The 22,959-nt window shown below is 47.2% G+C and overlaps 9 protein-coding genes across 9 annotated transcripts, besides 1 other annotated feature; 5 read left to right on the forward strand and 4 right to left on the reverse strand.

Moving 5' to 3' along the window:
* Nucleotides 1–78: 78 nt before the first annotated feature.
* N7487_000315 (uncharacterized protein) lies at nt 79–1,134 on the reverse strand (the record flags this gene model as incomplete). Its single annotated transcript, XM_056868064.1, has 1 exon — nt 79–1,134. One exon carries the CDS (start codon nt 1,132–1,134, stop codon nt 79–81), a length of 1,056 nt encoding a protein of 351 aa, XP_056732848.1.
* Nucleotides 1,135–1,661: 527 nt separating this feature from the next.
* Nucleotides 1,662–2,315, forward strand: N7487_000316 (PRP38 family protein; the record flags this gene model as incomplete). The annotated part of the gene is made up of 1 exon (XM_056868065.1): nt 1,662–2,315. One exon carries the CDS (start codon nt 1,662–1,664, stop codon nt 2,313–2,315), a length of 654 nt encoding a protein of 217 aa, XP_056732849.1.
* Nucleotides 2,316–3,199: 884 nt separating this feature from the next.
* N7487_000317 (heme-dependent oxidative N-demethylase family protein) lies at nt 3,200–4,807 on the forward strand (the record flags this gene model as incomplete). Its single annotated transcript, XM_056868066.1, has 3 exons — nt 3,200–3,728; nt 3,794–4,259; nt 4,327–4,807. The coding sequence occupies 3 exons, from the start codon at nt 3,200–3,202 to the stop codon at nt 4,805–4,807; spliced, it is 1,476 nt and encodes a 491-aa protein (XP_056732850.1).
* Nucleotides 4,808–6,214: 1,407 nt separating this feature from the next.
* On the reverse strand, nt 6,215–7,349 carry N7487_000318 (Zn(II)2Cys6 transcription factor domain-containing protein; the record flags this gene model as incomplete). Its single annotated transcript, XM_056868067.1, has 2 exons — nt 6,215–7,297; nt 7,344–7,349. The coding sequence occupies 2 exons, from the start codon at nt 7,347–7,349 to the stop codon at nt 6,215–6,217; spliced, it is 1,089 nt and encodes a 362-aa protein (XP_056732851.1).
* Nucleotides 7,350–7,984: 635 nt separating this feature from the next.
* N7487_000319 (RTA1 domain-containing protein) lies at nt 7,985–8,899 on the forward strand (the record flags this gene model as incomplete). The annotated part of the gene is made up of 2 exons (XM_056868068.1): nt 7,985–8,156; nt 8,214–8,899. 2 exons carry the CDS (start codon nt 7,985–7,987, stop codon nt 8,897–8,899), a joined length of 858 nt encoding a protein of 285 aa, XP_056732852.1.
* An 816-nt stretch (nt 8,900–9,715) lies between these two features.
* Nucleotides 9,716–9,751: a sequence feature (Short protein (N7487_000320, KAJ5416770.1) was converted to a misc_feature.).
* A 270-nt stretch (nt 9,752–10,021) lies between these two features.
* N7487_000321 (putative nitrate reductase) lies at nt 10,022–13,995 on the forward strand (the record flags this gene model as incomplete). Its single annotated transcript, XM_056868069.1, has 10 exons — nt 10,022–10,297; nt 10,360–10,461; nt 10,540–10,752; nt 10,869–11,622; nt 11,674–11,765; nt 11,824–11,930; nt 12,039–12,429; nt 12,505–12,850; nt 13,656–13,666; nt 13,747–13,995. 10 exons carry the CDS (start codon nt 10,022–10,024, stop codon nt 13,993–13,995), a joined length of 2,541 nt encoding a protein of 846 aa, XP_056732853.1.
* Nucleotides 13,996–14,510: 515 nt separating this feature from the next.
* On the reverse strand, nt 14,511–16,376 carry N7487_000322 (sugar porter family MFS transporter; the record flags this gene model as incomplete). Its single annotated transcript, XM_056868070.1, has 3 exons — nt 14,511–14,917; nt 14,975–15,257; nt 15,336–16,376. 3 exons carry the CDS (start codon nt 16,374–16,376, stop codon nt 14,511–14,513), a joined length of 1,731 nt encoding a protein of 576 aa, XP_056732854.1.
* Nucleotides 16,377–18,650: 2,274 nt separating this feature from the next.
* N7487_000323 (uncharacterized protein) lies at nt 18,651–19,298 on the forward strand (the record flags this gene model as incomplete). The annotated part of the gene is made up of 1 exon (XM_056868071.1): nt 18,651–19,298. The coding sequence occupies one exon, from the start codon at nt 18,651–18,653 to the stop codon at nt 19,296–19,298; it is 648 nt and encodes a 215-aa protein (XP_056732855.1).
* A 258-nt stretch (nt 19,299–19,556) lies between these two features.
* On the reverse strand, nt 19,557–21,657 carry N7487_000324 (flavin-containing monooxygenase; the record flags this gene model as incomplete). The annotated part of the gene is made up of 7 exons (XM_056868072.1): nt 19,557–19,881; nt 19,934–20,479; nt 20,561–20,806; nt 20,860–20,928; nt 20,986–21,235; nt 21,289–21,302; nt 21,359–21,657. 7 exons carry the CDS (start codon nt 21,655–21,657, stop codon nt 19,557–19,559), a joined length of 1,749 nt encoding a protein of 582 aa, XP_056732856.1.
* Nucleotides 21,658–22,959: the final 1,302 nt, after the last annotated feature.

The following is a 22,959-nucleotide window of genomic DNA, read 5'->3' on the forward strand; positions in this document are numbered from 1 at the left end:
TGCATATCACAAAAACCAACGCCAGTACCCCTCCATATTTACAACATGTACAAGACCACATAAACAACCAAAAGATCTTTACTCATCATGAATGATTTCGTCCAAGTCCAACCCCTCACAAACTTCAGCTTGTTGTGATCGCCAGGTCCCAAAATGAGGATTGTTAGCCCACTTGACATGTCCATCACGATCGCTATCGAAATAGACATAGCCAGGCTGGTCGGCATCTGCCAATTTCGCTGCTCTGGCAGCTCCTCGAGGCCCAACAACAAGACTACCAAAACCAGGCAACGCAACATTGGGAACATGAGTTCTTGCCTCAACATTCCCATTCTCGATATTATTGACAGTAATGAGATAGACAGGCGGAAGATCTGCCTCACGGTTTGCACGAAGCGGCATAGGAATCCATGCCTCATTGTTATACGACTCTGGGCGGTCTTTATCGTGGCGGAGGGGCAGGGGCCGATCCAACAGCATATTATCCAGTTTGCCCGTGTCTAACAGTATACCAGGTGTTTGAACATATAGCACGCTGTCATACTGCATGAATTGGATCTGGCCCAGGTGGAGCAGCTTGCTATTTGTTGTTGAGTAACCCGCAGCTGTGGCTGCGGACATGTCGATGGGGAGGAGCCATATATTATATTTGGCGCTGGCGGCGCGTAATATCGATAACGCTTTGGTGGCAGATGGACCTAATTTTTTGGCAGACATCCTATCCCATTGCTCTGGGTACATGAAGAGACGGTCCTGGACGGCTGTTCCGTTTGTGGAGAGTTGTTTGAAGAAGAGGATTGCGGAGCAGATGTCTGATGGATCGGGTTCCGATAACATTTGAAGATAGGCATAGTTTCCAGCTGAGTTGTAGTTGGGTTGACTCCCGATAATTGGTATATCTTCGTCGGCTCCATACCCCGTGTCCGATAGACCTCGTTTTAGTGGCTTTTGGAATGCGGGGCCCGACCTGTGTCTGGCCTTTTGCGCGGCTTCTTGGGGTTTCAAAGCATGCTGAATGTTCTTGACGGATTGCTGCTGCAAGACATATCCAGAGATAAATAACAATGCGGTAAATATGCAGATCACTCCCATCGACACAATGGCCGAAACGGTAGAGGACGTTAGAAGAACCATGGCCACAAGGGAAGCTGCATGGATTGGATAGAGAGAATGTGATGAGACAAATTAAAATTTCAGACACGCATGGTCCCCTGGCTGTCATTCAAGATATAACAACCTTGGACTATTAATCTCCAAGGATGTCTTCCTGTTAGGCTTGTTTCATGACATCAGGTTGTTTACGTTGTCCACGCGACTATCGATAAGCGGTCTTGGCAGTGTCACTTTGCAGCATTTTGTTGGTCAAGAGGGTTATTTTTAGTCGGAAATTGATCATCCCCAGTCGAGATCAATAACATATGGAGACCATTCCAGCTGGAAATTAGCACATGGAAATGAATGGCAGAGCAATGTATAATTAAAGGAAGAGCCTATATACCTTTTTTTGTAAACACTGTGGAACCGCGGCGGCGATAAAGGCGGTGATAAAAGCGGTATCCCCCAAAATCCGCATTATCGCGATGGCCTCAAAAAAGCTGCCGTAGTCCTTTTTCGCTTCTCTTCGATGCCTTGGCACTTCCGTATCCGCCCTCACCTCCAAAATGGCAGCTCATCGCGCCGATGCCAGCTCGTTCCTCGATAATCGCGGTTACAAGGGCCCCCTGGTCCGTGGCGTGAACCCCGCCACGCTCTTCGAGAAAGCCGTGCGCGACCGCATCACCGACTCATATTATTGGAAGGAACAGTGCTTTGGTTTGAATGCAGCGACTCTGTGTGATCGTGCAGTCGAATTGACCTCCATCGGTGGAACATACGGTGTCTCTGAGAAACCAACTCCCTTCCTTTGCCTCGCATTCAAGCTCCTCCAGCTCGGGCCTGACCGAGACGTCATCCTCGAACTACTCAATTACACCGACCCTGGCAGTGGCGACGAGGCCGAAAATTCGGATGATGCTCTTGTCAAGGAGCGAGGCGACTTCAAATACCTCCGCGCGCTTGCGGCATTCTACGTGCGACTGACCTTCGAACCGGTCGATGTCTACAAAACCCTGGAACCACTACTTCTGGACTACCGGAAACTGAAGCGACGGGTGCGCGACACTTTCACCCTCACATATATGGATCAGTTTGTGGACGACCTTCTTACCAAGGACCGTGTCTGTGGTACTAGTCTCTGGAAGCTGCCGCCGCGATCACAATTGGAGGACTTGGATTTGCTTGATGAGCGTATCAGTCCTTGTGAGCCAGAAGACTGATCAGTCCTACATTATTTTCAGCGTACAAAAACACAATCCCGCAGAAGGGGTAGAGGCTACCAGAAAAGACAAGACTAACACGTCGGGTTATAGTGAGTTTTGTCTAAGTGGCCAGTGCTGCGCACTGTCCACGGGTGCTTCCCCCATAATCAAACAGTCATCTGCCGCCAAGCCTCGGGACATTTTTACCCTTTTGGGTAACAGAAGGGCTTCCACTTCGGTATACTTGTTCCCAGTTCTTATCTCTTCTTGTTTGACTGCAGAATCAATTCATTCAAGACAATGGTTCTCGCATTCTGTCCATATTGAACAGTGTAGTGACTGAGTTGACAGCTAAACCATCACCTCCGAACAATAGCAAACCACATGTCTCTAGTATGTACTGACAACGTCGTAAACCTGACAAACCGGGGTAACTGATATACATGCACCTTGTCTACTTTCGTACCCCTATGTGCATGGTAGAACAAATGATAAGGGGATCTGGAAAGAGTAACATGATACGCATACCCCGGCTCTCCATAAACTGCTTGTGACGTCGACACCACAGAAACCAGCATAAACAAACGGTATTTCCACTCCCAACACGGCAAATCCAATCGAGCGAGATGACCAAAGAAGCTATCCGACGCGCACCTCTTGTCACTGTGAATGGATGCGAATTTCACCCCGCTTCGGACATCTCTCATCTAAGTGCAACGATATCCGAACATGCTTTGCGCACTCTTAGTCCGGAGAGTACTTATTCGCCTTGGCCCCCGTCCATCCATAGATCTGTACTCACTTTTTCGAAGCCTGCCCTCTGCGACTGTTGTGATATAAATTTCGTATATCGAGTCTCCATCCACCTCCGGTCTGCCCTAACTCGTATGGATTGAGCCGCTATGGATTTTTTATCGACAACAGAGAATCTCTGGCGAGTTGGACTCATCCTACTAGCTGCCACTGGAGTCTGTGCCGTCATAAATCGGACATTTCGCAGCTCTCTGTTGGCTAGTGTTAAGCTGCGTGGTCGAAAACACTCGACTGCCCGAACACCACCACGGTCTTTCTCACCGGAGAAGAAAGCTACAACAAGCCCAACTGCCCCATCTAGCTATGACAATGTTCTCCCGCCCCAACGCAGACATACCCTTGCAGACCTTAATTGTGATACCGTGCCTGAACGCGAAGTGAACGAAGACGAAGTGCGTCGGCATATTCTACCCATGAGCGCCGACTATAGAACCAGCCCGCGCGACAAGTATACACCGATGGGATTCTCGGTGGCAGAGATAAAAGGACTTGGAGACTTTCCAGACTATGCGACTCTAAGTGGAGTTCCCCTTCCTAGCCCATATCCCGAATTCAACATCGAAAAGGCACTGCCTCGGCCATACCGTCCCTTCCGCTGGGCGTATCACCAAACTATGTGTACGTTTCATAGAAAGTTTAACATACATGATTTGAAGTTAACTCTCTCCTTTATCCAAAAATAGCCTTGACCAAGCTCGAGACAGACTGGTGGATCGAGCTTGAAAGTACATACAAGAGCCGCATCGCCCAGCGCAAAGAACTCTACGCCAAAAATGGCAAGGAAGTCCTCGATGCCATGCCAGGCTCCGAGCTTGCATGCAAAGAGTTAATGGAAATGGTCTTGCAATTCATCTGCACCCGATACCCACAGTATTTCACACTGGTTGACAAACGCGTATTGCAGAACAAGATCCTCGGCACTGAGCAGGACGTTACCGCTATGCCCCCTCTCGAAGTACTTCTGGACAATGTCCCGGAGGACTTTGCAATTATGCTTCGTGACGAAAAGACGGGATTTTATTTCCTGCGTGCGGCGGTGATCTGCTCCGCGCTGGGGTGGAATGTCGCATCGAAGGTTGGGAAGCAGCTGCATGAGATCCATGAGCCGATTCCGGACTATAAAGAGAAGATGCAGTTCTCGATGGATCGGTATGTTAATGTTGTTTCAAGTGGAGATACCGTACTATGAAAATACTAACGCGAGAGCTTGGTTTAGATTTTTCACCAAGATGCCCACCGAGAAACCAATCCAGCGAGGCTCGTGGGGTCTGGAAATTGGACAGCCATTGTACATGCCACCAGGTGACCCTCACGAACTCGAACGACTATCTCAGCGGGATAACTTGACCATTGATGAGTGTCATCTGCGGGTGGACTGGCAAACTCTCAGGCGTCTACCTTTGTCCGGTGCAGTCATTTTCAATTTCAAGGGGCTTTTTACTCCAGTCACTGAATTCCGTGATGAGCCCGGCGTACCGGGCTTGGTGATGAAGATTGTTATGGAGGGAAAGAAAAACCTCATGGATTACAAGGGTGTTTGGCATGTGCAACATGTTGTGCTTCCTAAGTTGAAGGAATGGGCCGAGGAGCAGAAGGAGAATGGAATAGTCCCGAAAGATTGGGAAATATCCACTTTGGATGATAGTCCATGGTTTAAGGGTTGGCAGGAGAAGTGGCATCGGCAGCAGGGATTCTAGGCGGTTGATATGTGATTGTTCGCTGTTTTTTATTTCTTTAATTGGATGGTTTCATGATTCCCAAGGTGGCAGGTATCGTTTGATCCATCATGTCTGCTTCTATGTCTCTCATCGCCACTTAACGGGGCTCAAAGCCAAGACACATCCTACAAAATTTCAGCAGACAATAAACAGGTTCATTGTTTGTATTCTTCGTTGCCTCGTAATATCCACATATCATTTGTGTACAAACTCATGCCAAAGGTTTACCATGTGTAGGTCTTTAATAAGCACAAGAAGCAAACGAATCGCAATATAATGTGTGACAGATACATATGTAGCTACCATTCTAACCCTTGAAACAACTCATTGTTGGCACACGCAATTCCACCCAATTCGGTTAGTGTTTGGGTTAGGTAAAAGTGAAAACTCAGAACATGCCTCAACAAAGTACTATACAGAACCAAGGCCACTATCAGAAATTCAGGCAACTGCAGGGAATACCGAGGGACAGCTGGCAACATTGGAACCGTAACATTCTGCAATGGGCTACTGCGTACTATGGCGAGGGCGCAAGAGCAACCGGACGCGCAATAAACGGACGGCGAGTCATTTCCCACGGATACCGACCGCTTCGAGGTAGAATTTGTTCCAGACTATACAGTGCAGCGCGTAGGGTGCCACATAGCCCCTTGAACCGACTACCTGATCCAACGGTAGATGGGAATTCTGCTCCCTCGAGCTCGTTCGGACTGGATGGCGATTCATTCTATCCGATTGTGGAAGCTGGGTGATTGGGCAATTTCGAACATTGTTTGATTCATATAAGCTTAGAGGTGCGAATCCCCTGTGATGTAGCCAGGGTGGTGAAGCCCAATTCAAGCTTCTGCCAGAACTTGGTGGAATAGGCTTAGGGCCAAAGGGAAGAGAAGTAGTTGTGAGTGAGACCCTGGTGGGCAAAGGCATTTTTAGATCGATGGTTGTAGAAGAAAGGGGGTTGGCAGAGTGTTAGGTAGTACCTCTAGCCGAGGTATTTGCTCTGCAGCGTGCTCACGGCTGTGTCCATATTAGAGGCTGCCGAGTCGCTTGCGAGGGTGATGAGTGCAGAAGAAGTCGTTCAGACCTGTGGTTGACTACTAGCTCAGATTAAATGACAGCTCTGGTAGGCCGGTGGTTAAGCTGCTTGGGAGGTGGTTTCGTGGTTTTCCCGTTAAAGATAGGTATTCTTGAATCGCCCATCTTTAGATTCAATGAATTCTTCAGGATGATTCGTTTTGCCCTTCCCTAGTCATTCAATGAAGTGCATAAGAGGTTGGATGCATATAGCAACAAGTGCGGAGAGAGGTATGAGGATCAAGGCTCGCAACTCGTAGTTATGAATATTCACACCTTTTAATGTTGACTCGGCGAGCAGTCACTCCATTACTATTATACAGGATTTGGCACCACCAGCGATTGCCGTGGCCAATGAAGCCATTCTTCCCACTGGGGTCCAAGATACTGAGTGATTGAGTCAACCAGATACTTGCCGCCATCACAGAATACCCATGAGTGTTTGTGGGTATCAACGAGGGCGCCGAAATGCGCCAAGATGACCAAAGCCTCACATTTCCTCTGTGAAACTAGATCGATGTATTCGCGAGGGACAAGTATCGGCCATGCAATGAGAACATCTACACTGTTGTCCTCTGGAACTGGTCTATTCAGCACAGTGATGACGGACTGCAAGGCCTGGATAGCCTGTTCATATGTTTTTGTGGTAGTGTCATTGTGACCAAGGCTTTTGATGCGGTCCAAAAGCACATGGCAAACGGGGCCTAGACTTTCATTCTCCGAAGGAATCCTTGCTCCGAGATTCAAGATCGGTTTCAATGCTGTTTGTTTTAAAAGTTGCCATCTCCCCCCGCCTGCGACAGTGCGTACCCCATAGTGTAACACGACATACTGAACGAATTGGTCAAGAAACTCCTCAAAATCATTGCCGCGATAGACTAGTGTCTCACACAACATGTGAAGCCCGAGAATGCCAGCGAATAGGAAAATTGCAACGTAGTTTTCGTCATTGATTTGCGATGATGAGCTGTTGAATGAGCTCAGTGCGTAACTCTGCAGTTGGGTAGAGTGGTGCCGGTAGAAATCCCGTTGTTCCGGTCTAATTATGCTGAGATGCAAAGAACTCAGAGATAAAAGCTCGTTCATAAGATATGGCGCACCAATGCCATACCCCAGGATATCTTGAAACGGGATATTCGAAAGATGGAATGACCTCATAGCCTCTGAACAGAGATTGTGAACAAGCTCCACATGAAGCATATTAACGGGAGCATCTTCGGGATTATTGCTAGGTTCTTGCGCGGACGAAGAAGTCACGGCGGGTGATACAACAGCGGGTGATGCAGTAGCAGTTTCACTTCTAACACTGCGAGACTTCTCAGTAGGCACAGGCTCCAAAAACTCGCAGTGTCGCTGTGAACTAATACAGTTGGAACATATTGGTCTTTTCTCATCACACTGAGCGGGGTCAGCAGCTGCATGTAGGTGTTGTGGGATGACAAACCTTCATGTGGCGGCGCTTGCATTCAATGCAGCCATTTCGAGATTTTTTATGTGTTCTTCGGACCATTTTTGCCACGTTGTGATATAGAAAAGATACGGCTAGGGCCGGGAGTCTTGGTTCCGATACGAGAGTAGTATATTTCAGACCCTTGGGCCCATAGCGGAGGTAAATGGTGCAGCCTAGATAGCCTCAGACAGTTTGCAGCAAGGCTAATCTCTGGGCCCACATAAACTATATCCCAAATCCCCTTGAAATGTCTTGAATGATTTTCAAAGTCGAGGTGAGGTTGAAAAATTGTGAGAATACGCGTATGCACAGACCATGTATCCACTTTCATTAAGGTTAAAAGTCTTGGCGCTCAGCAGCTCCGCCGTTTTTGGTATGGACCATATAAAATGCATTGAACGTGACTACATATTCAAACATCTAATTATATAATATTAGACTCCTTCGCGTAAAAATGTATACCCTTGGGTCCAGATAATGAACCCACCTTTCTAAAATCTGCTATATTTAACTCTCATCCAGGCACCCATCACTTTCATTTTACTACTTTCAACCTTGTGAATCACAACCAATAAAAATCCAAACTTCAATCATTTCCCCTTTTTGTGAGAAACGGACTTCTTACCATACACAACATGGGCGAGCTCAAGCCTTACAGAGGGGGTTACTATCTTTGGAAATACGTTCCCTCGCTCCCAGCAGCAATCATCTTTTTGGTACTGTTTGTTGCTGCCACAACATTCCACTTTTGGAAGCTCCACCGGACAAAGGCTTGGTTTTGCCTTGCATTCTCTATTGGAGGACTATGTATGTATACTGGGAATCTCGACTTGTTGAACATTGCTAACTGGCTTCCTCTTAAAGTTGAAGTTATCGGTTATGTCGGTCGAGCCGCTGCGAACAACAGCACAGATTCTGTGATCGTTTTCGCGATTCAAAATGTCTTCCTCCTTCTCGGACCTACCCTTTTTGCAGCCTCTGTATACATGACTCTCGGGCGAATCATCCGCAGCGTCCACGCCGAGAAACACTCTCTTGTTCGGATCAACTGGTTGACCAAGATATTCGTGATGGGCGATGTCGTATCATTCCTTGTGCAAGGCGGTGCATCTGGCCTGATGGCTACGGGGAATAACGTCAAAATGGCTTCAAACATTGTGGTCGCTGGTCTCGTTATCCAGGTCGTTATGTTCGGTCTGTTCATCGTCACATCGGTTGTCTTCGAGGTTCGCATGCGTCGATCACCCACGACTGAAGCTTTTGATGAGCGGATTAACTGGATGACTCAGGTGCGCACACTCTATGCTGTTAGTGCGCTCATCCTGATTCGGAGCATTTTCCGGGTTGTGGAGTACGCAGCTGGGGATGATGGATATCCACTTACTCATGAGTGGATGCTCTATGTGTTCGACTCTGTTTTGATGATAATCTCTATGCTCATCTGGGCTATTTGGTATCCCGGAAATATGCCCAAACTTACAGTGGCAGACCTGGAGACAGTCACAGAAGTAGTGGCCGATCTAGAATTAAAGGAGGACCGAGGTGCATAGGCATCTGTCTACTTCAGTCGATCTTATCTTTATCTTGCTTGCTTCCAATTCTCTTCTAAATAGTGAATCTATAAGTTCCAAGTTACATCATGTGAACAATAGACTAAATCCTCAAATTACATGCTGATTTTCTTTGAACTAGACTTAGCCAATCGAAGGTTTGAAGCTACGTACGTGTAAACTTGTCCTATTCATTTGAACTTGCACAGAATTATGTGTGTGCACCAACAAACCAACTTTGGGAAATATCAGAGATAAGAAAGACCAACCTGATACCAGTGCCATTAACAGCAGGTGGCCTAATGGTAACAGGTTGCATCTGTATACTATGAGGGAAGTGCCGAAGATCTTCCACTACTTGGACTGTTCAGATTCGTATCCCCTCTTTTTTCACTTCCCATGTATCTTGTTTACTTTGATAACCAGAAGATATATCTTGAGATTAATGCTTAAAGCATTTGTAGGTGACACCTGAGGATTTGGAGGATAAATAACTTCCTCTCCCTTTCCCTCTAATTCGCTGTACTCTCCTTGCATATACACGGGTAAGAATGAGGAGCCAACACAGAAGCACCACCATCGATAAGGCTGTCGTGAATGTGGCCATACCTCACATTGTTGACAACATTGGGTTTGGGGATGATCTTTTGCAGATCAACGGTCTTAAGATTGACCAATTATACTCTCCGTTGCGCATCCACCACGGCTCGGGTTGTATGCATACGGTGAATCTCCAGACCTTTAACAGATGCTAAAAGCATATGTAGGAAAAGAAGGGGGAATAAAATATTGCTTGCGAAGAATACATCCAGTCTGATGTCCTTTATTGTCGAAAAGAGAATGCCAAGATAACCCTGAATACTTGGATATTCTTCCTCGTGGGAACGGTTTGGTGCAAGGCCTCTGCATAACGTTATTACAACGTATGTTGACTAGCAGTCATATATGGCAGGTATGCCTCTGCGGTCGTTTCTGGGTGGCTAGAAACAAGGGAAAAGCCACCTCTTCGCCCATATTAACACTGACTACTCGGGTATGCTTGAAATTATCACAGTGCCTACTCTATAATATCAAGGATTACGAAGGTGCACGCAGCGACGACCCTGTGTCTTGAGTTTCGATATGGCAGCAACACCACATTACACATACCCAAAGCGCAGTGGTTCTTCTAGGGACGACGTCCTAAATGAGCCGGATTGGGCTATAACTCACAGCCACCGGATCGGGTTTCGCGATCGCGATGATCGCCATCTAGCTCACACACATACTGGGGATGACTGGGATCCGGAGCAGGAGCGGGAATTTCTAGCTCAGGCAAAGCAAGAAGCCGAGGAGCTTAGCAAGAAGCTGAGAGAACACGGTTTGATCAATGTCCGCGATTACAGGAACAAACAAGAGGTACGCACTAGCGTCTCTCAAACATCGCTATTGTCCCTTATCTCTGGCTGTTCCTTTTCTAGGACTACCATTTGAGGTTACCTCAAAAATACCCGCAGGGCTGGCGTTACGTGCTTCACACTACGGAAGACTTTATAAAGTACCAGCAGAACTGGCCTGTCAACGTGAAGAGATAACAGCAGTCGGAAGAATACGAAAAAGATCAGAAGGAGAATGAAAGAGTCAAACAGACACCACAACAGGAATACGAGTGGAGACGGAGTCGCGGCGAAAATGACACGCACAACGAATCACATGCTAGATACCAACAATACCACGATGACCGAAGCGAGCGCAGGGGGAAATATCAGGAAAGCGGTCTTCAGGACAAGTATTCACCACAAGAGCTATCTTTGCTGCACCTATTACAGTCGGAGAGCGTTTACATGGAGACGCTGAAAGAGAATGATGGCAACGTCAAGCCACCCGGTAATTTACCGAATTAGCAGGAGATCTCTATTAACGAGGATGACCAATTCACTCCCACAACTGGATCCCCCGATCTCCCAATCTGATTCGCCTAACTGGTAAGCATCCGCTTAATGGCGAGCCACAACTTCAAGTCCTCTACGGAGCAGGTCTCATCACCCCAAATTCAGTACATTATGTTCGCAACCATGGTCCTGTGTCTCATCTTCTGTGGGAAACCCACCAACTTGACGTAGAGGGCAGAAATCTGGTCTTATCGATGGACGATCTCGCAAGCAACTATGAAACTATCAACATTGCGGTGGCAATGGCATGCGACGGCAACTGGAGGAAGGAGCTAGATATGATAAGACGCTCCAAAGGTTTTGATTGGGGTGCTGGAGCCATTAGCTGTGCGTTCTGGAAAGGCCCTCTGCTGCGCGATGTGCTTCTAGCCGCTGGTATCCAGTGCCCTAATCCTCTCCATGAAAAGCGTCTACGTTGGGTCCATTTTGAAGGCGCTGACAACCTCAGAGAAGCCAAGTATGCAACATCCATTCCATTGGCATATGTCATGGACTCCGCAAACGACGTGATTATGGCATACGAAATGAATAATGTGCGACTACCACCAGACCACGGTTATCCAGTGCGCCTGGCAGTCCCCGGCTACATCGGTGGTCGTTGGGTCAAATGGCTCCAGAGGATCTGGGTCTCTGACAAGGAGAACAATAGCCATTTTCATATTTGGGACAACAGGGTTCTGCCTAGTTTCATTCGGGATAAAGACTCGGAGTTCTCACACATCATGTTCCATCATCCAAGTACGGCTTGCAACAAACAGAATCTCAACTCAATTATCGTAAGACCTGGACATGGTGAGGTCATTCCTTTGTCTGATATGAATAGTAATCGGACATATCGTATAGCAGGAATTGCATATGATGTTGGCGGCCACGAAGTTCAGAGGATGGAAGTCAGTCTCGACGGTGGGAAAACCTGGTTATACTGTGTTTGCAAGGTGAGCCTGTTCATTGGCCGTTGCCAGGAACGCACCAGTTGTTAAACTGCACGTTCAGTTCCCCGAGTACCCCGTCCGCCATGGACACAAATTTTGGACATGGCTCCATTGGTACGTGGATGTCGCAATGCCGCACCTTGTTCGAGCCGAGAGTATCATCGTCCGGTGCTTCAATTTTTTTCAAGAATACGCACCCGGAGGCGCCCACATGGAATATTATGGGGCAAGTCTACGCGACTACTCTTTGTGTGGCTATTAGCTGATTCTGCATAGAATGATGAACAATTGTTGGTACATCGTTCTCCCGGAGATTTTAGACAGTGAAGGAAACTACTCTATGCTATTCTTCAGGCATCCCTGTCAGCCTGGTACAGGTGCGGGAGGTTGGATGCAACCCTCGACGGAGAATCGCATCGAGAGTATCAAGCACGAGGCATCATCACCGCAAAAGCAATTCACACGTGAGGAGATTGAAAAGCACAACAAGGAGAACGACTGCTGGATTTTCATTAATGGCAAAGTCTACGATGCGACAAGTGTGCTAGATTGGCATCCTGGTGGCAAGGCGCCTATCATGACACACGCAGGTAGGGCACATCCCGATACCACAAATGACTTCGAGAGCATTCATGACGACTATGCGGAGCAAAGGCTGAGCGGTACTGTATAACCATTCCTCCATTTGTTGAAAAGTGTTGACTGACTGGATACATAATGCGTCCTCGGTGTTGTGACCGAGAAAACAATTGAGTTCATCAAGAAGCAGGCCCAAGACGCGGCCAACGAGAAAGCCAACCATTCTAATAGGAACCTACAGACTGCATTTGACTGTCATCGGTGGAATGTCGTTCGTTTTGGGGAAAAGGAGCAGCTTTCTGAGGACACTCGTCGATCTACTTTCGTGCTACCAGCGTCTACGAAGAAACTCGGTCTTGGCACCAGCCAGCATCTTCAGCTGGGCTTCCATTTCAGTGATCGGCTTGTCGTCAGGCCATACACGCCCACGATGCCAGTTTTTGAGACGGAGGAAGATGGCACATTTGACCTTGTCGTCAAGACATACGTCCCGGATCAATCCCAGCCAGGTTGAACGATGAGCAATATCCTAGACTGTCTGCGCCCTGGTGAGGAGGTTTAAGTTAAGGGGCCTTCAGGCGAAATCAGGTACATCGGCCAAGGCAAACTCATAATCGACGACAAAGCATATCAATTCCACAACGTCAGTCTTGTTTTGGGAGGATCCGGTATCCCCCCCAAGTACCAGCTTATCTCACGTATCCTACGTGCCAAGAATCAAGGCTGAGAAGAGGACAAGACCAATCTCAAGGTCATCAATGCGAATAAGTCTGAAGACGATATACTATTGAGGGATGAATTGGATAGATTTGCTGAGGAGGATCCGGATCAATTCAAGATCACCCATATTCTTTCGAACCCAAATAATAATTGGAGAGTAGAGAATGGTCATGTGTCCAAGGAAATTCTACAGAAGTATCAATCAATCGATCAATCAATCAATCAATCAATCAAAGTTCAATTAACCTGTTGCAGTCTAACTAGTTGCGTATGACTATGCAGGCACTTCATCCAGCTGAAGCAAGAACTCGAAGCCAAACGCCGAGTGGGATCCTCCCAGAGTATACAGATGCTAATTGTAGAGAGTGGAATCAGCCCATTCCTATACCCCGTAGTCCCGTAAATCCAAAACCATCCGAACCCATACATAAGAAATCAACCCATAATGATTGTCATGGGGTTCAGCCCCCCCTTCCATCTTCCACTTCCTTCCTTCTCTCTCTCTCTCTCTCTCTCTCTCTCTCTCTCTCTCTCTCTCTCTCTGTCTCTCTCCCCTGCCTCGGTTGCAATTGATACTGACGTTGTCGTGGCCAGTTGACTGGCATGTTTGTCGACTTTGGCTGAGTTCTCGTGTCACAGCATCATCTGTCGTCATTGGCTAATACCCATCGTCTTCCACACCTAGATCCATTACCGCGAGGCCTGTCGGTTCGTCGTCGTCCTCCACCGTCACATGTTGAAACTGCTGAAGGAGACCTGTTCGGTGCATAAAGTTGACCATGTAGCGGATGGCACTCTACAGAAGTACGCATTTGGACATGAGAAAGGAAATCTGGCGCTGCTTTGTGGTCCTCCAGCTATGATTCAGAAGGCTGTGCTTCCAGCGCTTCGGGAGATTGGATACAAGGAGGACGAAAATTTGTTTGGATTTTAGCTCTGTTGCCCTCAATTTCCGATACTCTGGCATACCAATTGTATATAATGCGCTTAGGCTGTACTTAATCTCCGGTAATCGCTATCCCGGCGAAGTAAGGCCCTGCCTCAACAGCTAAAGGTTGATGTTGACAAAACATCCCATTTATACATCCTAGAGTCAGGATCGCTTAAAATACTGAGGTATCAGTTCCAAACTTGGTAAGTAGCTCCGAAGGGCCTTCACAAGTATGACTCCTTTCTCAGTTTCCCTGGTTTCTACTATCTCATGAAATACCGCACGAGTATTTAAATGACCACTTGGAAGATCATATCCTAAGGAACACAAACTTCGATGAGACATATGATGTTGTACACTTCCTTGGTGGTCTCTTGACGCATCCCAGTAATGCTGAAATAAATTAATTATCGCAATAATAGAACGATTGCTATTCAACTTCGTCCAGTCTAATTATATTGCTATAAACAACACATGACTGTCCCTCCCAACTTCCATACACATCGTCACGTAGGCACTCAAGCCTTGGCAGACTCGACCTCAACGTGATCAGTGTCAATTTGCTTCTCACCCTTGAGATCCTCCAATATCTCAACGCCAGCAAGACCAAGACTCTCATTGATCCGCATCATGCGCAAACGATCAGCCTCGGCAATACTATTATTATCGCCACCAAAGAAGACATCCAACTCCTCAAGCGTCTTGTCCTTGGTCTCAGGGGCGAACTTCCAAATGAACAGACCACCTAAAGCACTAAAGACGGCGAAGAAGATATAGGTACCATACTTCATCGAGCCCAGCATATCCTTGGTGGTAAGACCGATAATGAAGTTGAACATCCAGTTGGTAGACGCGACGATTGAGACACCGCGCGAGCGCTGACTGTTGGGGAAGATTTCCTGGGCCAATACCCATGCTACCGGTCCTGTTCAATAAGGTGTTAATAGGATGAGGCAGATGAGCTGGTATCATTGTAACGTACCCCAAGAGTAAGCAAAGTTAACAGCGAAGAGCCAGATGAAAGCAATGGCAACCCAGCCTTGTGGTCTGGCAAGTCCCTCGTTCAGATTCCACTGAGGCTCGTATATTCCCTCCACGATGGCGACAACAATGTGACAAAGGAACATGCCGATAGCACCGACAATTAAGAAGGTCTTGCGGCCGAACTTGTCGAGGTAAAGGACGGTAGGTAAAGTGAAGATAATCTGCAGGATACCAGTCACACCAGTGGCGAGAAGGGTTGTCTTCGTGGAGGAGAAACCGAACTAAGAAAAAGGAAGAAAGTCAGAACCTGATTTGCCAAGAAAAATCAAATGGGCATTTGAACAAGCTGGAATACTTACCGAAGAGAAAATCTGGGGCGCATAGTAGAGCACAGCGTTGATACCAGTGAACTGCTGGAAAACCATCATACCGCAACCGAGAATCAGACGCTTGAACATGTTGGGGGCAAACAGAGCTTTCCAAGGAGCTAGTATACCCCCAGCTCCAACAACTTCACTCTCCGTCTCTTCATCGAACATGACAGCAGCCTTGATCTCAAGGTACTCCGCACGAACAAGTGGATCAGTCACAGGCAGGCGACGCAGCTTAGAGATGGACTCCTTAGCCTCCTCATCGCGGTGCTTCATCATCAACCAACGTGGCGAGAAGGGGAAGAAGAAGAGACCGAAGAACAGAATCCAAGCCGGGATAATCTGCAAAGCCAAAGGAAGTCTCCACGCGATGGTCTTCTGGCCTAAGCAGGTGTGGCCGTGGTTCTGCGCGGCATTGTATGTGCCACTACTCAGATAGGGATTCGAGATACCCTCCGGGTTACAGGTGTTGCCTCCGACAAACTGCATACCATAGTCGAGCCAGAAGGAAATGGCCGTACCGATAGTGATGGACAGCTGTTGCAGGGAAACAAGCGATCCACGCAGCTCAGGGGGAGCGATCTCGGCTTGGTACAGTGGAATAACCATACTGAACATACCGATGCCAACACCGCCGATGATTCTACCAGCGAAGAAGTATGCAGGGTTCTGTGCACCAGCCTGAAGACCAGTACCCAAGGTGAAGATGACGACCGCAACCATCATGGCATACTTACGCGAAATACGGTCTGCGAGAACACCGTTGATCAAAGCACCAGCCCAGGCACCAAGCTCGAGGGCCGACACCAACCAACCCTGGATCGTGGATCCCATGAACGTGGGGAAGTGGTTTTCGAAGTTCTCCATGACCAGAACAGGACCCATCACACCCTGATCGTATCCATACATGATACAACCCAGTGATGCAAACAGACAAGTGAAGAAGACATATGGATTGGAAATAAAACCTTTCAGACCATGAGGTTTCTCTGCGTTGGCACGGCCAACCACAGACTGACTGACTGCCATCTTGAAGACGTAGCTAGGGCACGAGATAGACAAGAAAATGGAATCTAACCAAAGGAGAAAAGCGGGCTAACCAGGGGGATTATATAGTACAGGCCGCGTTTTTAGCCTCTAATTTCTTTTTCCTTCGTCTCCTCATTCTGGGGTTAGACCCCACGAGTGAAGGACATTTCCCCGGAAATAAAGACAAAACGCACAGCGAGAACCGAGCATCCCACATTCGGGACCCTCGATCATTCGATGACATGCACCGGTTTAAGGGGCCAATAGCACGCTAGGCTCGAATTTGAATACTAGACCGACAATCGGAGATGCCATTATCCGGGCATACGAGAACTCATATGAAATTGTTGGATGCCAAGGTACGCCACAAACCAAAAGAAGCATCACGCCAGCAGGCTCGGCATTGACTGGGCACCTTGGACCCGAAGTTCTCAGAAAACAAGCCTCCAGGTCTGAGAGCGTTGTGGCTTGGCAGAATTTGGTTTTGATTCGTTAACCAAGTGTCAGCTTGAATCCTTTCCGTATATCCATGTCATCCAACCGCATGAGGAGATATTTAGTGCTTACCGCACTGACACTTTGGGTGCAGTTAGATACTACATAACCCCCTAAAATCCGACAATTGACCGATGCCAGTTATTAAGATGAATGGGGGTATACAAGTCACATTGTGGGGTCTGTTCATGTCCTATATCTACTAGCAGTAGAATATTTTCTGATTACCAAGCATCAACCATTTGGCTACATTCTACGAATGTCAAAGAAAATCATCACATCCTACTTTAGAAATAGAAATCATTTCCTCGATTTAATCCGTTTCGAGCGCCCGGTTGAACAAATGAGATGCAAATGGAGAAAAGCAGGGAGAAAGGGGGAGTACAGGGGCCGGTAAATCTTCGGGTTTGCTATAAGCCCTAGTCGATTGATGAGTTCTGATGTTACAATGCCACAGCTATAATTCCAAAAATTGGCTGACTTCCAACTTTTAGCCTCGGATTATAAATAACAATAAAATACTAATAAATTAACAGCCCAATTTCGGGCTAGTGGACTCTGTTTCGGCATTGTCTTGGCTCGGGATTGGCCAAAAATTTCGGGGAACCGAGCGGACGCGTGGACTTCCGGGGCTTTCCCATGGGGTTTTCTAACTTTGCCAGTTCCAGTTGCTCGGTGAGTTGAGTCCGGGGTTGAAATCTGGGGATTGTATGGATTTAGACACTTACATTTTTCTTCCATTTGTGACTCATAACCTGGTGGCTGTTCTATTTGAACTGGCTTTTCTCAGAGTCCCGAGCCCAGCTTCCGGTTCTTCCGGTATGGTATACAACGTCGGGCCATAACTCACCTCCCGTGATGCCCCATGGGATCTCGCCTATCTCAGGGACCAATGGGTATCGCCGGTTTCGAATTGTCGCCAAGTCGGGTCTAGCCGAAATGCAATGCTCTTTTCGTTTTGTTTATGAGAAAAGAAAAGAAAAAAAGAAAATTTAGGACATACTAAACTAGTCATATCTCTTGCTGGTGGCGATTTTTCCAAGGATTCGTCTGAACTTGATTTAGCCCTTTCAATTTGACTAAGAACTTGCGTCCATATTGCTCTCAGGTGTGTCACACAATTTCATCTAACATATAGTAGTCATACATCAACTCTCTATTAGCTACCGTGGTAAGGACCACATCTAATGACAGAAATATTCTCACAGTTCAATTTTCACTGCACCTTGAAGTGCCTTCATCGATCGTTGTCGGGGAGCATGGACATTTCTTTCTTCATCCTGAGCCACAAGCACACCGCGATAACTCTGAAAAATAATACCACTCCGCGCCCGAAAAAGCACAAACAAGATATACAATCCTCAAATCCAAGTTAATAATGAATTATACAAAAGACCCTTGTTATTTTGACCGATTTACAAATTTTATAATCTGAGACACACCTACTAACAAGGGCTGCTAACGAAGGGACAAAGATTCACCAACAATGTACACTATGCCTAGATGTTTCAATTCCACTCTTAAATGAAGACAAAGGCACCTTCCAACAAGTTCTTTGATGCTGAATACAATCTCAAACATCCAGTATTGATGCCTGAATCTCCAAAAACCATATAAAACCCCCGTTCCTCCGAGGAGGGGATATGCAACAGGTTCTCCACCACCCCTCCACTATCCCAGTCTTCTGGCTCGAGGTTTCCCGATCCCCTTAACATAGTGGTCAAGTATAACTCACACGTCTACCTTTCCCCCTTGGTACTAAGAGTCCTTTCAAGCGCCATGTCAGCTAACTACAACTGGCAGGCAGTCCACCCGGTCTACGGAGTCCCCATTTTCGTCGTGCAAGCCACCGAGCATCCCCCAATCCGCTGCGACGTTCGTCAGAGACACAATCTCCCATCTAGATCATGGGCAGTACGTATTTCTACATGGGTCAATACTAACTATTTCCTATGGTCTTTGTGCGCTGGTCTCGCCGGCTATCGTTCGGACGAGGAGTGGACGAATACCTTCGAGATACACTATCGGAAGACCTGGGATGAGATCCAAGCTAGAGTCCAGGAGATCGATGGGCCTTATAGGTTTGGTATACCTATTCCGATCCCCCCGGTCATGAAGGCCGTAGTCATTCACCACCCCGAGAGTGGCCCTGCGGAAACATTCACGATTTATCCGGAAGCTCGTCCGTCCTATCTTGTCCCTCAGGTAACTAGAATGTCTTCGGATGCTGTATGGGGACTTTTACGGTTTGCAACTGAGCGTCAGTCCGTTGTGCCTGATATATTTGACGTAGTGCTCGATATTTCGTCGCTAGCATCTTCGTGCTCTGTAGATTCACAGATGGACCATAGTGTAGCTATGAAGAGAGTATCTCAAAGCGACTCGAAGGATGATGTGGTGGATACATTCTTTCGGTTCGGAAAGTGAGGTCAATTGTGAGGTAAGTACTTTGTTCCTTTGATATATAGATAGCTAGTGCTTTTCTCAAGAAAAAAAAGAAGAAAAAGAAATCACTATTTATTTCGATCATCAGCTCTCCGGGCGTGATATAGCAGTCTTAGAAATCGCCGAATACCTACACAACCTTTCAAGCACTCTTATATTTATCTGGTAAACCGTAAAAGTAAACAAAGGGTAAACAGTACAAAGTATTCTTTAGACGTATGACGAAAATGTACAGTTTACTTAGAGCGGCGGCTTGGAGACTTTCATATCGTCCATGTACCACGCCAAATCACCTGCTCCATGCTGATCACGCACACTTTCACCATTGCCTAGGAACCGGAAGCGGTTCCTAGAGCGGTAATCAATATGGAAGTGCTCCCCACCAATGTTTTCAAGACAGTCTTTAAAGTGCAAAACCGAGCCAGGATATACCCCGGTGACATGGCCTGAACTCTTTCCATTCTTGTACCAGCTCCGACATTCATCCGACCAGACCGTGCGCTTGAGGAACTCCTGGCAGTAAACATTGTAGTCATCCATGGCCTCCCTTTTGACATCAATTGACCTTTGTGAAATATGTTAGTCAAACGCCACTCATGGAGACCGTAATAACTCACTTGATATCCTCCGAAGAAATCTTCTTCGCCCAGCGGAGAATGTAATTACATGTCCAAGAGATCTGCGTTAGAACTGAGCCATGGGAGATAGGACAATTGGGCCCGTTGAAAATGAAATAGTTCGGCATGGTGTCCACTTGGACAGCAAAGAAAGCCTCGGGGTTACCTTTCCATCGCTCTTCTAGCGTGGCTCCACCGCGACCGATCATCTTCCAAGAAGGAATAAAGGAAGTGTCGAATCCTGTGGCACAGACTATCATGTCGAATTGCTGCTCATCACCTGTGACCGTTTTGATGCCCTGTTCTGTGATACGCTCAATCGGATCGAAGGTGAGAGTTGCATTATCATTGGAAAAAGCCTCCAGATATCCATCTCCTGGTGTCAATCGACGGCAGCCAGGACGGAAATCATGACAAAGCAGCTTTGACAGAATTTCTGGGTCGGAGATTCCTTTCATTCGCTCCTCCATTTGTTGCTGGCAAGCTTGTGTCAACCCCAATTGCATCGGGTGGTCTCTATACATGCCATAGAAGAACGCATTTACACTTTATTCAAAGCTGAGTTAGTTCTGGCAATTTGTTTATTGAGGGTGGTTGTGTGTAATCTGAACTTGCCTGGCCTCTAACTCTCTTCGATACTTAAAATGGGCCTCGGTATCTTCTGCGAAATGCGCTTTCTCCTCTTCTGTGTAGCGGAAATTGCCTCCATTTTGTGTTTTCTCCGCACAGAAGTTAACAGAAACCCAGGTCGGGTTGCGCACAAAGTTGACAAGCTGGGCGACCTTCGGCTGCATCGCAGCCACACATTGAATTCCGGAAGACCCATTACCAATGACCGCAACACGTTTGTTTGACCAGTCGTAGGTGTTATCCCTAAGTATGATTCTTACTATATGTTCGACAGTTCATAAACAACATTTGCTCACCAGATAGAAGTGTGAAGCAACTTTCCCTTAAAGCTCGATAGGCCCTCAATGTCCGGCCAGCTGGTTTTGCTAACCAGAATATCACCGTTAGTAAGAGAAACGATGCCAAGGACAAATAATTCTCACTTCAAAAACCCGGACGCATTGACCAGAATATCAGCCTCGTCATGCATGATTGTGCCACCCTGGTTTACCTCCACCTTCCACTTCCCCGCCTCATCATCCCACACCGTCTTCGTAACACGGCTGTTAAACTGGATGTCTTTGTCCAGGTTCCATTTCCTTGTTGTTTGTTGGATGTACTCCTCGATCTCGGGGCCGGGTGCATAGAAGTGGGACCAGTTTGGATTAGGCTCGAATAAGAACGTGTATGCATCTAAGTGGATGTCAATCTTGGTTGCCAAAAAGCCACTGAAGTATTTATCTTACGGGCAGGGATATCGCTAGATAGGTCAGTTAATGCAGTCATGTGTATTATGAGTATAGATAGAATACTCACCAGGCGACACCAGGATAGGTATTCTCAAACCATGTTCCACCAACCTCAGGATTCTTTTCGTAGGTCTTCAGTTCCACGAAATCGCCGAGTTTCAGTTCATGGTCAATCTTGTGGGCAAGCGTTAAACCCGAGTAACCCGCGCCGATGCAGATTATCTTTAGTTTCCGTCGCGCATATGCAGGTTGCTCGGCGCAGGGAACCCAGTTGGGAGGGGTCTCGCCGTTTGCAACGCGAGTAGCAGATGTTGGGAGAGAGTCGGAACCACTCTTTAGCTCATTTGGAATTAGTTGGTAACGCATCTTGAAGGGATTGGGGGCGGGATATGAGGGGTCAATTATCGGTGAGCTCCTCTTATGATGCTAATATATCTCCTGTAGAAACTGCATACATATATATTATAGGATATAGGGGGAAAAACAAACAAACTCAGGGGCATATGAGCTTTTCTTACACAAGGTGAAAGGATTTAGGGCTTAGACCCTCGTTATTCCGTACCCTGCACAGGCTTCTTATTGAGGGATAGTCCATAGCAGCAATATGAACAGAAGTACCTGATACAATATAGTTGGCTGATACAAATCCCACTGGCACCTTGTCTCCACACTGGCCCCAGCCCTAGGGTCTAGGGCCCCCGGGACGGCTAACCCGTCCCGCGGTTGGATCTACTAGCTTTCGCCACATTTCTGACTCCTGTCAACTGGCATGGAAAGTCATAGCGGCACGTAGCGCCTCCAAATGCGATGTTAAATACACACAAAGTACAGAGTACGGAGTACCTACTTTGTATTACATCCACATCTTGTTGGACTGTAATACTACCGGAATGTCCTTGCTCCACGTCTTGGTGGTCACTCACAGCCCCGTCCCTCGATGACCGAGTGACAGTTATATCGCTCATTAATTGGACTTCATCTATACATTCAAAGTCATTGATGCTGAAGAATGAGTCCTTGGGTGGCGTTTTTGCTAGGGGTTTCCGAAGCCAGGTCTTTGTAGCAGATGAATTTCCATCGCTTGGATCGGTGCTGCGACTATTTGATGAACGCCCTGTCCAGACCTTGGCCCACCATGGTGCCATGGCCCATGTAGCATCTGTTCTGTGGGTGTTTTTCTGAAGTGCGATGATTCGGCAAATACTTGCCACACAAACGCTGAATGCAACTAGCCAGAATGAAGTAGCAGCAGGAGGTGAAAACATACAAGCTTCCCAAGAGCAAGATGCCCATAAACGCTATCTTCTGCGACAATTGCATCTGCAACTTGTAGATTGTTGGCAGTGGCATACACAATATTATCACATCAACCAACATGGCACCAATGCCATTGCCAAAAAAGAATGTGGGCACATCAATGCATACACCAGTGGCTGTTGGATCAGTATAGGCTAGCCAGAAACATGGTAGTGGTCGACAGGCCACTGCAACTGTGACCATAATGGTGACCCAATACCCAAGAACCACGAACATGCACCAGCCTAGTGACCAGCGAAAGTTAAAGATGCGGCCGTAAAAGAAGACGATTGAAGACTTTGTGAAGGTGACGGATGTGGCGTAAATCATAACATAGGTAAAAAGTATCTGGATGTTTTGTCAGAGTCTTTC

Source organism: Penicillium crustosum (assembly GCF_028827405.1).
Source record: "Penicillium crustosum strain IBT 35664 chromosome Unknown utg000001l_segment0_segment0, whole genome shotgun sequence".
Classification (NCBI taxonomy): domain Eukaryota; kingdom Fungi; phylum Ascomycota; class Eurotiomycetes; order Eurotiales; family Aspergillaceae; genus Penicillium; species Penicillium crustosum.